This window comes from Carettochelys insculpta, chromosome 7 (assembly GCF_033958435.1).
Source record: "Carettochelys insculpta isolate YL-2023 chromosome 7, ASM3395843v1, whole genome shotgun sequence".
NCBI lineage: Eukaryota > Metazoa > Chordata > Testudines > Carettochelyidae > Carettochelys > Carettochelys insculpta.
In genome coordinates this window covers 20773188-20790869 of record NC_134143.1, presented here as the reverse complement: position 1 = coordinate 20790869, position 17682 = coordinate 20773188, and the positions used below count along the sequence as shown (strand labels likewise).

The window sequence follows — 17682 nt, the reverse complement described above, 5'->3', positions numbered from 1 at the left end:
ATTGCAAGTTAAAACAGACAGGTCAAAATAAGTTACTAAGCTGTAACAAAGAAAGCTCTCCAGTGAATCCTGCTTACATTAAGAAACTTGTTACATGCAAATTCTTACCCTATCAGTTGTTCTAATGATCTCTTTCACTAGCTAAGGCCCAATCCTTCCCCCTGTTCAGTCTTAGATGTTTCCAGGAGACTTCTTAGATGGTCAGTGGGAGTCATCTGGCTATGGCCACTGTCCTATTGTTTGTTCCCCCTCTCACCCCTTTATATCCTTTTTGCCCAAGGTGGGAATTTGTTGTCTTCAGCAAAAAATCTTTTTCACCTTGAGTTGGAAAGTACCAGATCCAAAAATGGATTCCAGCATCAGGTGGCATGGTCACATGTGTCTGTGGAACCACCCATAATTTGGGTTTACAGGGAGAACAAAACCATTCACAGGTTGTTGACTTGATGATTGAGCCATGAAGTTCCTGAAGTATCACTAATGGCTTTTATTAGAGTACATGGACTAATAAAACAGGTTTCTGCTTATGATTGCTAACTTCACATACAAGAAAGATGCATGCACACAAATAGGATATACAGATTCAGCAGATTACAGCTTGTAAAATGACATGTGACATAACCTGTTGCATAAAGCATCTTCTAGTTTATATATTCAATTCACAATTTTCATAAAGCTTGAGGGGACATGGCATCTCATCCCTGAGATCGCTGCCGGAGAGCTGGATATTATCTAATGCAGAGACAATGTGCTCTAAATTTCTTTCTGGCTTTGGTTACACAGCCGTGCATAGGGAGATGGGTAGCTCAGTGCTTTGCACACTGGCCTGCTAAACTGGGGGTTGTGAGCTTAATCCTTGAGGGGGCTGTTTAGGGATTTGGGGCAAATAGATTTAAAAAAGCTGTTAGGTATGGTGATAGGTCCTGCTGTGAGTGCAGGGGACTGGGTTCAATGACCTCTGAAAGTTTCTTCCAGTTCTATGAGATAGGTAGATGTCCATATATTTATTTTATACTAAGCCCTGTGATGTCATTCATAGGCATTTTTCCAAAGTTCTGGATTCCTGTCTCTGTATTACGTGAAAATATGTCAGGGTGTAGCAGTGCCTCCACAACACCATTAGGAATGTCCTTTAAAGTGTAGGTGTCTTGGCATTTAGCTCCCAGTGCCTGGAGGTGATGTGCCTCCGTTTCCCTTTCCACACAGCAGTGTAGGTTTGTTATGCTTTTGCTGCTATATCCAGCTCTAAGTCTGTTTACAGCTATGAGCTTAGAGACTTGCATGCTTGTGGGACTTTTTTGCTCCTGTCCCTAGCACACACAAAAAGCTGTTTCCAAAGATCATATATCTTACACATTTTCAAAGTATTCATGATCAGTATGAGTGTCTTATGTATTAATCCAGATGCATTGTAGAAAAAGAAATTAGCTTACCATCAGACCTATGACAGAATGGCATTTCCAAGTGTGGTTATTATACCCTCTGTCCAAACCCCTTTCATGTCTTTCATGTACCAAGGTGTGTATTTAGCTACCAGCTTTTCTTCTTCCTCAGTAAAGGTTGCCTTGCTCTGGGAGGAAAGGGTGTCCAATGGAAATGAACCTCCCCATAGGGGTTGGGTAACTCCTGGCTTGGAGAGGTGAGACCCCTGTGGCCATGCGCCTTTTGCCCAAGGGCCCTGCCCCCTACTATGGCCACAGCCCAACCTGCCCCTCCCCACACAATTGGCTGCTGGCCCCTGGGAAGCTGTCAGCCATGTAGCTGCCTGCCCTGAAACTCTGGGGAGCTGGTTGGTGGTGTGACTGGTCACCCTGGAGCTCTGAGAAGCCAGTGGGTGGCACAGCTGTTTACCTCCAACCTGCCTTCCCCAACTTCTGCCACCCACAAGATCAGGCTGGGGAAGGGTACCTGAGGGCCTCCAATAGAGCCAGGGTGATGCCAGTAGAGACAGTTTGAGAAGGCATTGCCTTCCACCACCCATGAACTTCCCCCCCCGCCCCGAGAGATTCTTCCTAATTCCCCCTTGCACTGAGAGATTTTTCATTCCCTCCCTCAGATAGCCCAGCAGCATATTGACAAACACTCACAGACTCCCTTGAATTTTTACCTTCCTGCCTCAAAGAGATGGTGTTAGCTTTGACTGGCCCTTTCAGCTCAAGGTCTGGCACCAGTGGGTTTTGGATTAGTGAGGTTCCCACCGATCCCCCGAGATTTTGTTTTCCAAGGGGATAACAGCAGAGCAAACCCCACCCCTACCCACATCCAGGAGCTCAGACCCATGGTTCCCCTCACTTGAAAACTGAGTGACAGGTGAGTGAGTTGGGATTACAGATGCAGACCCAGCCCCTCTTGCCCACCAAAGATGGAGAGACATGCTTGCGCTCCCCACTTCAAACCATCTGCCACCTGTTCAGCTCTAGACACACAGCTCCCAGCCATGACCGACACATCCCTGGAAAACCCTACATCCTCCCCTCAACCCCCACCTTAGAATTAGGCTGATCTTCAGTTATCAGGCCCCTGGATTCCTCAGACCCATGCTGTGGCTTCTTGGACCCTGGGTTTTTCTTGAAAGTCTCTGTGCATCCTAGTGCTGGACCTTCCCCTGCTGTTCTGCCCCTCCCAGACATTTCACAGTTTGGACAGACCCCCTGTATTAGGCAATAACTCAGGGTTGGGGTTGGCTACTTCCACATCTTCCTCCTCCATGGACTTCTGGAGAGGCATTAGAGACCATTCCTTATTTCCTCTACAGCTCTTGTGGCTTCCCCCTCCTCCTATTGCATTTCAGCGCAAGATTCGTTTTTTACTGCTAGCAATTCCTGGGATGGATTCAGCCACCTCAAAAAAGCCATCTCCCAAAAGAAATGTGCAAAATTCTGTGACGCAGCAGCAACAGTTAACTCAGCTTGTTTGTACCCCATCTGAACCTGTGCTCTGGCCAAAGGGGCAAGGGCCTTATGCCCAGCAATCAATTCTAATACAGCCAATTCTCCAGGGAGGATATCATGTTAATTTAACAGTTCCCTCAGAACTACAGAAATTTCTGTCCCAGTATTGCTCCATGCCAGGGTGACTTGGCCATTGTCCCTGACAGCATTCCTGTGGTTACTGCTGGCTTTGAGTTAGCTACCCTGTGTGATAACTAGCCACTGTCTTGGAGGCATCATTTCCATGAGTTACCTGCTGCTTACTCCTCCCCAGCAATGGACATCTTTTGGGCTCCTTTCGCTGTACAGGAGACTTGGGACAAGTCACAGGGGAATGAACTTGGGGGGGGAACGCCCAGCCTCCCATCAAGCCATCAAGTTCCTAAAGTATCACTAATGGCTTTTAGTAAAGTATATGGACTAATGAAGCCAGTTTCTTCTTAATATTTCTACCTTCACATACAAGAAAGATGAATGCACACAAGTAGCTTATTCAGATTCAGCAAAACACAACTTTTAAAATTACATGTTACATGGCCTATTATGCACAAAGCATCTTTGGGATATGCAAATTCATATTCATAAGCCAAATTGCATAGGGCGAGGGGCTGTGACATACACAATAGGTTCTTTTTGCCTGTTTTGATGCACTTCATTTTCTCAGTGTAATTTTCCTTATAGTATGTTACGTGATTTCTGAGTAAGACCTGGTCTGCTGACAGCTTTTGTACTAGTGTAACTAGGTGAGGTAGGGATGTGATGATTTGCTACTATAATTATGTAACTGGGGCTGTACTGGTACCTGCAGTTATTCTCTAAGGTTGGATAAGTGCTGGATTGAGCTTCCAAGGAAAATTGTGGATTTCCCACCACTGGAAGCTTTTAACAGTGTGATCAAACACTGTCAGGGATGGGACAGTGTTACTTGGTACTGCCCCTGCACAGGGGCTGGACCTGATGAACTGTTGACTGTGGGGCTGATGGACTACTTGGGCCACAGGGCAAGGTGGCAGGGGCGCCTGGCTCTATGTCCCCAGGAAGGGGAGGAAATTCAGATGAAGAGGTGGGTTGGGCTAGCCTCCCCTAGGCAGCTCTCAGTGCTGCCTGCAGTGCACTGCACAGGGCTCCTGCAGTAAGTCAAAGGACCCAGCTGTCTGGCTGCTGCTGCTGCAGCACTCAGAGTGGAAGCTTGGACTCCCAGGACCTTCTGAATTGCTGATCTCTGGGGTAGTTGCCTCTTTGTCCCCCTCTGAGCAAGTCTGCCTGTTGAGAGCCGTATGATTCTCTGTCATCTCTGCTAGTTCAGTCTTTTGGCCTCAGTACAGCTCTGCAAATTAATCATTATTTGACTCGCCTTCTGTTACTCCCAGTCCAGGGCCTCTGCTGAACAGACTGATGCTTCTGCCCTATTGTGAGAGAGGTTTATAATAGTGTGGATGTGGTGTCCACAGGCCATTGAAATGAAAAGCAGCAAACTCTGTGATCAGTGATGTGCTTCAGCATAATTATCATAAGGTGGAAGGCTGTATTAACCCCAGTACCACTGAGCTCCCTATGTAGTACTACAAAAACCTCATCAAGTATTTACGAGCCATTAAGTGAACAACTTAAACTCAAAATAAAAAGATTTTAACTTTTCTGTAGTGCTCATTGAATTCTGTGCCGCATGTATTTGTGAAACCGTGATGCCCTAGTTCTTTGTGTACTGCTTTCAATTCATTCACACCTATGTTCCAAAACAGAGCCTCCAGTTTGTCTTTGGAACTGCCACAGCCTGTGCGGAGGAAACACACACGGTGCTCTCACAGGCAGACTTTACTTTGTTTCCTTCGTTCTTTCTTGTTTCCTTTAAGTTGAAATAAATGCCATCCAATCTTTCCAATCTGGAAAGTCTAGCAAAGGCAAAGCATCTGGGTTAAGGAATATCACAGAATCATGGAAGTGCAGGGCTCAAAGGGACATAAAGTCCAGTCCCCTTGCACCAGGGCAGGACTGAGGGTAAGTCTACTCTAGACCCGAAAGTCGATCTTAGATACACAATTAAAGCTATGACAACTGCATAGCTGGAATCGACATATCTAAGACTGATTGATTTATCAGGAGGTCTACACAGAGTGAGGTTGATGGGACACACTCTCCCATTGACCAGCCTAACTCCTCGTTAGAATGAGGTGTATGGGGGGACTGTCAAGCCCTGAGGGTTCAAATTAGTGCATCCCCACTAGGCGTGCTAAATTGAACCCCAGAAAATCAATCCTGACAGGTTGATCTTCCAGTAAGTATAGACGGACCTTAAGTAAAAGTAGGTTATCCCTCAAAGTTTTCTCCAACCTTTCCTGAAAAACCTCCTGTGTTGGGGACAAACTCCCTTGGAAGCCAGTTCCAGTGCTTGACTACCCTTGTAGTCAGGAAGCTTTTCTTATTATCTAGCCTAAAGTTTCTTGCTGCAGATTAAGCCATTACTTCTTGTCCTTCCTTCAGTGGATATGAAGAAAGACTTCATGTACAAGGAAGGAAGGAAGGAAGGACTTCACCTACAAAGACTTGTAATAAGGGAACACTTGCAAAGGAGAGTTTGTGTTTTGTCTCTTCTGTGGATAGGTCCTAACTTGCAATCACAAATGCTGTCAATCTAGCATTTCTCACAAATCCTAAAGTCATTTAAATATGGTGGAAAGAAAACACATATTACCTCTAATGACAGAAAATCACAGAAAAAAGCAAGATAACGTTACAGGTGACCTGCATCTGACGAAGTGGATCTTTGCCCACAAAAGCTTATGCTCATAAATTTCTGTTAGGCTACAAGGTGCCACAGGACCCCTCGTTGCTTTTGCAGATCCAGACTAACACGGCTACCCCTCTGATACTTTACAGGTGTTCTGACTGAAAGGAACAGTGTTGAAATTATTGGATGAAAAATTAATTATAATGCCTTTTTATTATGGGGGGCTGACATACACGCAGGGTTCCTTCAGATATCAGGGGGGTAGCCCTTTTGGTCAATATCCCCCACAACAGGAGAAATCCTGTGGCATTCCATAGACTAACGGATATTTTGGAGCACAAGCTTTCGTGGGCAAAGGCTGACTTCCTCAGATGTTCCTTCAGGTAAGTCCATGTTGTACAGCAGGCTGCTGACGTTTGCAGCGTTCACCTTACTTCACACCAACAGCAACAATCCACAACTGCTAGTGCAGGGAGAGTGACCAGTTTCATCCACTGTTTTGGGTTTGTTTCCGACTTATTACTGGAGTCACTCGATCGGATTTAGCACTCAGTTAAAACTGCTTCTTGCAATTCATGCGGTAATGGGGGATCTACACTGACAGCTCACAATCAGTCATGCTTATTCTCTTTGTAGGCAAGAGACCGCCCTGTGAGCTCTACATTGCTCACCCTAGTTAGGTTGTAAAGTCTTAAAGTCAGGACTATTTAATGCCTAATTTAAGCCTGGGCGAGTCACATGGCCATTGTCCGAGAGATGATTTCTCCTGGGCAATCACAATTAAATAACTTGCTCTTCTTTTTCATGGTGAGACCACTCGGTTTCATCTGGTACAGGGGTATCTAAGTCCTGCGCTGAAATTATGAAGGAGAATATTTATGTAGCCTCACGTTAGAAGCGACGGGAGAGTGAAGTCCTTAAGCCTTCATCGCTGGAGAGTTTTGAAGCTACAGGGCCAGAGGCTGTAGACAAGGGAGGGAAGGATCCGCTATTAGCTCCGAGGTAGATGGAGTTGACCCAGTAGATCTTTTGCAGCGTCTCGGTGAGCCAGGGGCTTGATTCCCTCAAGATGCCAAGCGCCCCCTGCAAGGTCCGGATCACCTTAAGCGCAGGGGGGCCTGAGGGCGCGCTGCACCTAGCGGGAGACCCCGAGCACCTCGGGGGTAGCGCGGCCAGGCGCAGGGGACGAGCGACTCAAGGACCGGCGAAGTCAGCTGGGGAGGGGGCGGGCTTAGAGGGCAATCGCAGCTGGTGCTACCTGCCGGGGCAGAGGGAGAGCTGCTGGTGAAAAGCCGGCTGCCGCCCTTCCCGGCGGGCAGTGCTGGGCGGGATCCGACAGGCTCCCTGCGCTGCTGCCTGGGCTCCGGCCGCGGGGCGGGCGAGGGAGTGCGGGCTCCCGCAGGGCGGGTGTGTGGCAGGGCCGGATCCCTCCCAGCTCCCCCAGCCAGCCGTGCCGCTGCGCTCTCCTGCCGCCGCCTTCCAGCGGCCTCTCTGCCCCTTCCCCCCCGGCCGGCGGCTGCCCCGGGCGGATCTGATCCGCCTGCCAGGGAGCAGGGCGAGAGGCGGGGGAGTGAGAGACGCCGCGGGCTGCGCGCCGCTGCCCCGAAGGTAAGTGCCCCAAGCGGCTGGGACTCGGGGGCCCAGGACCCAGGCAGCTCCTCCACGCCCGAGCCCATGAGCTCAGCCCCGCGCCCGGCGCCAGCCTCCCCCTGCGCCGCCAGGGCTGGAGCGCAGCCGCCGCTGGGGCTGGCACCGCGGGGGACACACGGCTGGGAGACCGGGGCCAGGGGCTCCCCGAGCTTCCAAGCTCCCGGGGGGGGCAGCAGAGCCCCTGGCTGCAGCCAGCCCCTCGGAGCAGCGGCTGCCGGGCTGAGCGGTCCTGGCCAGTTGCAGCCCCCCAAGGAAGCGGCGACACAAGTCAGACCCTCCCCTTCCACCGGTCAGAAGGGGTGTCAGCCCCCCGCAGCTCGGCAGTTACAGGACGAGCCGGCCCCGCGCAGGCAGCAGAGGCGCCGGTTCCCCGCAGGGCGCGCAGAGCGCCGCGTGCGCTGGTTTGCGGGCGCCCGGCTGCAGGACGGCGCTGGCCCCTGGCGCGCAAGGGGGGCGGAAGGCGCAGCCCCCTGGTGCACAGGAGGGGAAGGCGCAGAGGGAAGAGCGTCTGACCCGCCCCCAGCGCCCCGTACCTGCTCCGCCGGCGGGTGGACGGCGCCAAGGGCCGCCTGGGGATGGAGACTTCAGGTTTCCACCCGCGCGCGTCCTGCGCGGAGCCGGCTGCTGCTCTGTCCAAGGTGCTGTCCCGTCTCCCTGCCCCGCCGGACACAGGCACTGGCGTCGGGAGGACCCAACCTCCCCACTCAGGCCGCCTGGCTCCTCCCTTCCGCCCGCCCTCCCTCCCAGAGGGCGACCCGACCCAGCCCGCCTCCAGCTGCCCTCCAGCTCGGGATCCGCTTCCACGCGGGGAGGGCGCGCCGGCTTTGCGTGCTGTCCCGAGCGCCGCGCCCGAGACCAAGGCGGCACTAGCGGTGGTGGCATCGCCCCAGGGCTCGTGTTTCAAGCGGGAGGCGCCTTTTCCCCGTGGAAAGGTGGCGCGGGGCCGGCGGGGGCCCCTTCGGCGCGGGCTGCCGCAAAGCCCAGTTCCTTGCTTAAATCGCAGATTAATCTTCCCAGGCGCGGGCAAAGGGCTGTGAATCCCTCCCAGGGCGGCCGGGGATATACCGGGCCACTGACCTCTCCTGATTCCCGCTCTGCCCCCTGGGGCACCCCCATACTCTCCAGCCCTTAAAGGGACGGGGGGGGGAGGATTGCGCCCCGCCTGTGTATTGATCAACGCTTCCAAGCTCTAATTAAAGCCCCTCTCCCCCCGCCGCCCTGTGCTTTCACGGTCTGATCAACGGCGCTCTGGGGGTGGGCGAATGGGAGGGAAATGAGTAGCTCGGACTCCAAGAACAAAATCAATCCTCTCCCCCGCCTTTAGTGCAGTTGTAAGGCAAGCGGTCCCCGCCCTGGGAACAACAGCCCCTTCCCCTTCCCCTTCGCCCGAGCCAGGGCTTTGTTCCCCGCCTTCGGTAGGGTGAAGCCGGGGAGCCTCTTAGCCCCTGGGGCGCGGGTTTCATTTGAAGGAGGGATGGGGGCGTGCAGCTGAAGAGCTCACTAACTACCCTCTATGCGCGGGGTTTAAAGCAGTGCTGCTCCGCTACCGACGCTGCTTAACCAAAGGGGGTGAATAGTAAGAATCGGAGTGCTGCGGAGCGCTGAGCGGGTCCCTTTCAGTCCCAGCTGGGCGAGGCAGCGGGCTCGTTTATCAGTGATCTGCCCTGAAAAAGGGCACGCCGTCTCCTTCGCGGCTGGTTCCAAAGGAAACCAGAAGGCGGGCGCTTGATCAGCGGGCAGTCGCTGCCTGCAGGAATATTGCTGCCCTGCCTGAGCGCCTCACCAACCCAACCCCAAAGCAGAAGTGGTTTGAATCTAGGCACCCGGAAAAGAAGAGAAGTTTTCAGTGACACCGACTGACAGCCGGAGCGGATCTCTCTCCCCTAGTCCCGAGGTATGGAAGGACTCCAAGGAAGTCCGGGGGGAAAGACTTGTTAATTCCTCCAATAGTTCATTTCTTCTTGCCCATTGCAAACAGTTGAGCTGCGCTTCGTCGCAGCAGGGCTCAACTGAGTCCTTCGGTCACTACTGAGCCTTCATCACCGAAACCCTAATGCCAGCACAACGCATTTATTTGCTCCCCGGAGCAGGGGCCACGATGCCCCGCAAAGCTGCCGAGATAGTGCCCTATGTCAAGCCCAGACCTGGATGCGAGGGTGAAACTGACGAATCATTTGCTGCGTTTTTTCCAGCGCTCCTTTAACTAGCAAGCGGGAGGGAACTATCTCCCTAATCTAACAACCGCAGGGGGCTCTTCCTGTTTTGGAACACGAACAATGTGTTTTCTTTGGTGACTGGACGGACTTGTAACCAAGGGAAGTATTCTATCGACCTGCAATCAAGGGGGGAGTTTAAGGGACAGATGAGAGATTATTGTCCCAAGTTTGCGTTTGGACCAAAGGTTCACACCGCTTCGGATACCTTCGAATAAATAAGTGTTGTCCGTTTTATCCCAGGAGACCCCCATCCTCCGTGGAGCACTTGGAGATCACGAAAAACGGTATCTAAGAGCTAGGTGTTATTGTGTATTTTATTTCCCTCGGTTAGAATTACGAGATAGAGACGGGACTACATTCGGGACCACGCGCTACGTCTTCCTTACCGTAAACCTACCTGCTGGAAAGCTTTTGAGTATGTTAAGTCTTTACTGGTTTAATGCCGCGATTTTTCTCGTTAACCGCTCTATTGCCAAGCTACTATATGCAGCGACGCTCACGCCCTGCTTGCAATACTATCGGAACACTTTTACATCGAAATCAAAGAATGAGAGGTCCAGTTTCTCTAGGGGGCTTTCTTTATTGAATCGGCCTTACAAATAATGCACGGTGATGTCATAGGGAGCCCCCTGACATATGCCAGAGTAAGACCTTTTGCCCCTAAAACAAACCATGAAACAAAGACCCTGAAGCCCCTCAAACTTCATTTATTTCGATCCTATTATCCTGGTAGATTTGGACTTGCAGGAGACAGTGTATTGCATTTCCCACATAGCAGCAGAACACAAAAATGATCACAAGGCTTCAGCTGACTCCCAAAGAAGAAATAATACCTGACGTTTCCCTGTTGTTGTTAAATCTGAAACCCAATGATGGTGTCAATACATATATACAAGATTCAATGACTTTAAGGTCCCTGAATATGCAGTCTGAATTTTCTTACACGCTCCCTCCCCTTCATATATTGTACAGAGATATACAGTATGTCACACACAGAGTTTCGACTCGAGCAAACTTTTGCACAGGACACCCCAGCTAGAAGTTTTGGGAAGGACCACCACAGATTTATGCAAACACGTCATTCAGTTAGTCTTCTTCGTGATTCTCCCTGGCCAGGAAAAACCTCACTAGGTGGCGAAGAAGAGGAAAGCCATGACAGCATGACACAGGTTAACTAGTATACAGTGCACATTGGTACAGAAACAGATGGCAGTAACACTTGCACACCCCTCCCCCTATTTTAACCCTTGCTCCGCCAGCTCCGCCTCGCCTAACTGTATTCATAGTCTGATGAGTCCTCCTCGGAGGCCCCAGTCAGGTTCCTGTGGTAAGAGTCCACGCTGCTTCCTTCCTGCCCCCCTGCTGGATGGGGGGTTTTCCCCTTGCCTTTGCACTCCTCCATTTTGATGGTGTCATAGAGCCCTTTGGGTCCTTCCTCCAGCAAGATGTTCCTCTCGGAGTGAGAGGCCTTCATGTGGGAGACGTTTCTGAGGACGAGGAGGAGCGGGGCGTAGAGCACGTTGGCCAACCCCATGCCCAAGTTGAGCTGCACGAAGCCGAGCGAGTGCACAATCTGGCTGGCCACGATGGGCCCCAGGGCGTAGGCCACGGAGTAGGAGATATCGGCGATGGCGTAGACGCTGCCGTAGACCGACACGTGGCGCACGTCCACCAGGAAGGCCAGGGTGGGCAGCAAGGCGGTGTCCACCAGAGCGATGCCGAAGCAGATGCCGCAGAGCGGGACGATGAGCTGGCCGAAGTTCCTGCAGGCGGGCACGGTGCAGGAGCTGGCCCCGATGGCGGCCATGCCCAGGGCCCCGTAGAACCACTGCAGGTGTGGGTATTTGGCGGACAGCTGGACCGTGACGTAGACGCCCAGCACGTGGGGGAAGAACGCGGGCAGCCACGTGAGGCCCATCTGCCACTCGGAGGCGGCCATGGTCTGCTTCATCCACGTGGCGATAGTGGGCTCCAGGAAGGCCAGCGGGATGTTGCAGGTGGTCAGGGCGCCGGCCACCACGGCGATGTAGGGGTCCATCATGAGGCGGTGGATGGGGCTGCCCACCGGCATGTTGGCCCGCGCCCGGCTGCCGAAGGGCTTGATGACGGCGAGGAGCAGCAGGCCGTCCAGCAGGCAGACGCAGGCCAGCACCAGGAAGGGCGCCCGCCGGCCGGCAAACTGGTAGAGCGTGCCGCCGAAGGGGGGCGCCACCAGGCTGCCGAAGGAGATGAAGGCCAGGGCGATGCCCAGGGCCCGGCTGCGCTCCGACTCCTCCGTGTACTTGTCGGCGATCATGGCGATGCCCGAGGTGTCGGCGAAGGCCGAGCCCAGCCCCTGCAGGCTGCGGGCGGCCAAGAGGGTGGCGTAGTTCTCGGCCAGGGCGAAGGTGATGGTGGAGAGGAACATGACGGTGAGGCCGATCAGCAGCGGCAGGTCGTAGCCCACGCGGTCGATGAAGGGGCCGCTCAGCGGGTTCACCAGCAGCTGCAGGATGGCCTTGGAAGCAAAGAGCACCCCGATCTTAATGTCCTCGTTCTCCGGCGGGTAGCCGGGACCCAGCACCGACTTGGGCCAGCTGTCGTTGGCCCCGCTGGCGTTGTCCTCCTGCGCCGCGTTCTGGGAGGCCGCCCACATGGTGGAGATGTAGACCGGCATGATGGGCACGATTACCATGTAGAGCATGTTGTCCAGGAAGAGGGCCACGCATACGATGATCAGGATCAGCCGGCGCTGCCGGTGCATGTCGTGTATGGCCGTGCCCAGCTGCTTGGTCTTTTCGCCCATGGCATCCGAGAGCTTCTCCATGGCGGACTTGGCCCGCCCGGCTCCCGCCTCGGCCTCCATCCCGCGATCCGGGAGGCCGGCGGACACCTGGGAGAACTGCGCCCGGCAAGGCAGCCGCTACCCGCCTGCAACTTCAGCCTTCCTGCCCGCCCGCGGGGCTCCGCTATCTGGGCATGGCGGGTTGCGGGGGGAAATCGTCCGGGATGGGGAGCGGGATCTGGCAGGCGGACGCCCCTTCCGCTCCTTTCTGCCACTCTCCCTCCTCGTCTTCCCGGCTGTCTAGGCGATCGCTCCGTCCCTTCTTCCGCCGGACACACCTCCTGCAGTCCCGGCCTTTCCCTCGGCTCGCCTGGGCTCCTCACATCCCCTAGCGGGACGGCTGGCTGGGGCCGGGCGGCCGGACGCGCTTGGGCAGCAGCTGCGCGGATGCCTATGGACGGGCTGCCGGCGCGCCCGCTCCCTTTGCTTGCCTGCGCCCGCCGCTCACTCCCCGTGCGCAGCGCCCATCCCTGCCAAGGCTGCGGGGCGGGTGGGAAGGGCTGGCCATCAATAACAGCGCGAGTCCCCCACTCCAGGCCCCCTCCCTCCCCGGCTCAGCTGGCCTCGGAGCGCGGTGCGCCTCCGGGGCTCAGCTCCAGCGCCTGCCAGCCAGCCCCGGCAAGCTCTGCCCCCAGCCTGGCGCGGCCCGCCATTGGCGCACACTGAGGGGACGGCATGCTGCTCCGGGCTGACTTCTCCGTCTCCCGCACGCCCCCGCCCCAGCCCGGGCTGTGACGCACGTTTCGCTTTGGCCCCCGAGTGGCTCCCTCGCCAGCTGCGTCTCTATGCTAATATGGCACAAGGAGGAGCCGCAGCCAATGACCGAGCACGGCCCCTCTCGCTGCCCTGCTCTGTCCCCTGCCGCGGCCTAGAGGGCTCGCGTGGAGGGAAGGCGCAGGAAGAACCCGCCGGAGGGGAAGAGGGACGGGGCGGGGTTGGGGACAGGGCAGGCGCGGCGCGGCGGTGGAGGCGAAGCATTTCCAGCTGGGCCGTGTGGATCGTAAGCGGAAATCGGACCCCTCCTCCTCCGCGCCCCGCCAGCGGGACGAGGCCGTGGCGCTTCCTGGGCACTGCGGGTTCCCGCTCAGTTCCACACAGCCGAAGGCGGAAAGGGCCGACCCCGCCCTGCAAGCGACGTAGGTGGGTTCGGCGCTTCCAGGGAGCGCAGCGAGCGGGGCACAGAGCTTGTGGGAAGAACCGGGTCTGCGTTTTGTCCCTCTCCGTGGAGAGCAGCGGAAGCCGCTAAGCCCAGGCGGGAACGTGCGGGCAGAAGGGGAGGCGGAGCTCACACGCTCTCTGTGCTGGGGGAGGCCGGCTTGCCCCCGCTAACAGCCCCTTTGTGCATCGTCTCTCTGACAGGCGCCTCTCTGTGCCCGAGAGGAAGAAAGCAGAACCTGCAACCTCCCCGATCCGGCCGCAGGCGCTCTCTAGCCAGGGCTTAAAAGTTTGTGTTCGTTGAGTTTTAATTAGTGCTGCTTCCCTGGGGAGGGAGCAGGTGAAATGCTCACGTGGCCGGAATGAAACAAACTGCCTTCACTTGGGAGAGTCGCAGCGCTGATTCCTTTGGGTGTTCAGGCGCGGCGCTGGGCAGCAGGGGATTAACTCTTAATACCCTGTTCTGTTTCGTCTGTGAAACGATTTCCCTCCTCTCTGCCTTGTGCCGACTCTGATCGCTTTGACTTTTGACGGAAGAATTAACTCGATCTCTTCTGGGAGTCACGTGTTGACACAATTTACCACATCTACAGTACATATGTGATACATTCACTTACATAGTTTCTACCACCCCACCCCACTTCCAAAACCATAGTTATGGAGCTTGTCTTTACTCTCCACCTTTTCAAATAGGAGTGAATGATACCCCTGGAGATACTTCATGTAGGCTCTGCCTTCTCTTGATATTGTTTGTATAAACTGGAGTGGCAAAATTCCATGGTAAATTACCCATCAGTCCCTACAGAAAGACATTGTGGAGACAGTTTCGGCACAATTTGTGCCAGACTTTATAAATTTACAGTTCTTAAATCGTTTTTTGAACATTGTAGGTTTGCTGAGATGGAAAACATGGAAATACTCTATATTCTGATAATAACTAAAAGAGGATTAACTTTCTACATTAGCATCTGCTTCACATTTCATTCAGTCTGGCCTAAATAATAGGAGAAAATACTAGAAATAGAGCTCAAGTTTGCAGCCCTTAAAATAAGTAAGTTTGTGAGAGCCCAGCCTGCAGAGTGATGATGTCAGGGATAGTTTTTGAGTTTAGATTTTGATAACAAGATGTTTTAGGAAATTAAGAAAAACAATCTCATGACTATTTCAAATTCAAAGACAAAGATTTCTGTTTGGGTTTCAAACATTCTTTTTCAGTGTTTACAGCATTAGCACTGCACTGTTGCCTTAGTGTAGAAGACCAGGGAAGTGAAATTGATGCAACAACACTAATATGAAACTGACTAGCCTGTTTCATCTGCCTAAAGTGAAAGACATGCAAAAACTAAACCAACAAAATAAACGTGGGAAAGTACGTTAGATGTGTACTTTTCCTGTACTTTTAATCAATCAATATTAAAGTATCAGCCATTTTAGACTAAGTTTCAAACAAATACCATCAGAATTAGTACTCCCTCTATAAACTCATTGTATTGGGCACATACAATAAATAATAAAACATTCCATATAGCAGAATGACGTGTAGACTAATCCAAGGAGATAGTTCTGCCAATGCTATTTAAAATAATTAGATCTCTCAATTGAATGAAAAATGGTTCCGTCATTGATATGGAGTTCAAGTCTCCTTCGTTTGCTTGCATTGCACTCTGCTGGGCTTCTGAGGCCAAAGAAAAAGTCATTCATTCTGTCAATTGCTAGGTCTTGCACTGTTCAAATAAAACAGTCAGGATGACCAGAAAGACCTGAAGAAGAGGGCCCACACAAAGAGAGAGAAACGTGCAATTGTTCTACACAGGAGCAGAGAAACAAAAGAAAAGTGAAATGTGACCCCCCTCACTGTTGTTATTAATGAACTACTGTTTATTTTACTTTATCTGATAACACTAAGGTTGGGAACAAAGGTCCCAAACAGAGCCCTCAAGGATGATGTAATATTAGTCAAAATGACTGTTTTCACAGACTGAAAAGAAAGCAGCCAGAGCAAAGCTAGTTGCCACTAAATTACTTAAAGGCCATTGCAGTTATTCCTGGCTCATGCAGGGTCCGTAGCAATTCTTTTCCCTAGAAACACTTCTTTTTGGACAAAGAATTTAGACATAAACTTTGTAAGAAATACTTCAGGAGATGAGGCTGAGGAGGTGGATTTTAAAAACATATAACAAGCATTACTGGGGGTGGGAGAGGGAGAAAAGATAAATGACCCTAAGGACAAGAGTAAAGATGCTGAAGGACATTGTCCCTGCTTGTGATGGATGTCACGTCTACACCAAGTGGTAATGGGTTGTGTGTGTGGTGGGGATTTGATTTTGGATTATTGCCATGCTGTAGTCAAGAGTATTGGAATCTTGGCTCTTTCTTGATAAGGCACTTTATTTGATTAAAGGTTCCTTTTTAATCAAAGATATGGCCATTTCCCATCTCTAAAATGGAATCTGGGTGGGGCCATGCCTTGAAAATAGAGGAACTGGTTCTCTTGTCTCAGGGGAGCTCAGATCTCATTTATTACCATCAAGGGTAAGCTGAATTATACTTGTAAAATGTCTCCTAATAAATTTAGCCTTCTTAGTAAATCAGATCAGTTGATTCATTTATCTGCAACAGATGCGTCATAGCTACGTGAACGTCGATGATTGGTTAGAACTAATAGAGAATGTACCTGGAAACGTGCTTGAAATTGATGATGCAACAGTGAAAGGAAGTAAAAAGCAGCTCTTCAAGGTCAGTTTGGAAACTAAATACACTATACAACAGGCCTGTAAGGTCAAGTGAGGTGAAAACACTTTGTATTTTGTTCTTTCAAAAGGCAATCACTTTGGACTGAAAGTGGGAACACCGAGAAGCAGATGTCTTTCACTCAGCCTGTATTGCGGCACATTAACTCTTTGGAAATTGACTATGGATAGCAAGGTGAGGAAGAAGATTTTAGGATTAGTTACTTCTTTTTGTTCTAAAGGTTGTAGCTGAAGGGAAGGGAAGCCCATGATAAGCATCTTGTCCTACTTGTGAGTTTAATGGCAAACTCACATTGAAGGAACTTGGAAAGAGTTTTGTTGAAAAGTTCTGTGTATTGGCTTCATCATAGTTTTTTTAATTGTCATCAGCCTTAGCACTTCCATAAGGATAAAGAAAACATCTGACTTTTCCTCACCTATAGTTTTTACATCTAATGATCTTTCCAGCCCTTGTAGCTTTTAGCCCTCATGGGATTTTCAGTTGCCAGATATTTATAATTCGAAAATTCTGTCTACCTCAGGCAGTCCTCACTTACAGATAGCCCAAAACCTGGAACACATACCACCAACTATACACCGCACAACAGAAACACTAACCCAGGAACAAACCCCATTTCTAAGTCAGTCTAGACTTGTACCCTAGTGACATTATCATCCACATCAGCCATACCATAAAAGGCACATTTATCTACATATCTACAAATGTGAGATTTACCATCATGTGCCAGCAATTCCCTTCTCCGATGTACATTGGACAATGCAGACTGTTTCTGTGCAACAGCATAAATGGATGCCAATCAGACATCAAGCATGATAATGCAAAAAATTGTGGGCGAATATTTTAACCTCCCTGGACAGAGAGTTACAGGCTTGAAATTTGCCACTCTCAGTCACAAAAACTTCAAAAACAGTCTACAACATGAAACCTCTGAGCTGGAATTCACATGCAGATTTGACACCATCAGAATGGGGCTGAATAGGAACTGGGAATAGTGCTCTCATTACAGTAATCTCAGGGGTAGCCTTGTTACAAAACAAACAAGCAAACAAACAGTGTTGGGGAACCTTAAAGACTAACAATTCTATTATGTAATGAGCTTTTGTGGGTAAGACCCACTTCATCAGATTTTTTTTTCATTACAACAATTAATTTCCACTTTGGATATTCTCACCTTCTTATCCACCCTGACTGAATTAGCTCTGATGTGACACTACCATCTCTGTATCCCTACTATCAGTTTCTTTTGCTTTCACTTCATGCATTTGGTGAAGTGAATTGCAACTCAGGAAAGCTTATGTCATAGTAAAATGGTTAATCTTTAAGGTGCCACTGACTCGTTTTTTCTGGCACAGACTAATGCAGCTACCTCAGAAACCTGCTTTACTAGTGCATTGTTTTTTGCGTAGTTTAATCCAAAACTTGTAAGAC

The 17682-nt window shown here is 51.5% G+C and overlaps 1 protein-coding gene across 1 annotated transcript; it reads right to left on the bottom strand.

Moving 5' to 3' along the window:
* Nucleotides 1-10208: 10208 nt before the first annotated feature.
* Nucleotides 10209-12369, bottom strand: SLC18A3 (solute carrier family 18 member A3). The gene has a single exon (XM_074999677.1). It carries the CDS (start codon nucleotides 12367-12369, stop codon nucleotides 10795-10797), a length of 1575 nt encoding a protein of 524 aa, XP_074855778.1. The 3' UTR covers nucleotides 10209-10794.
* Between the last annotated feature and the right edge of the window lie 5313 nt (nucleotides 12370-17682).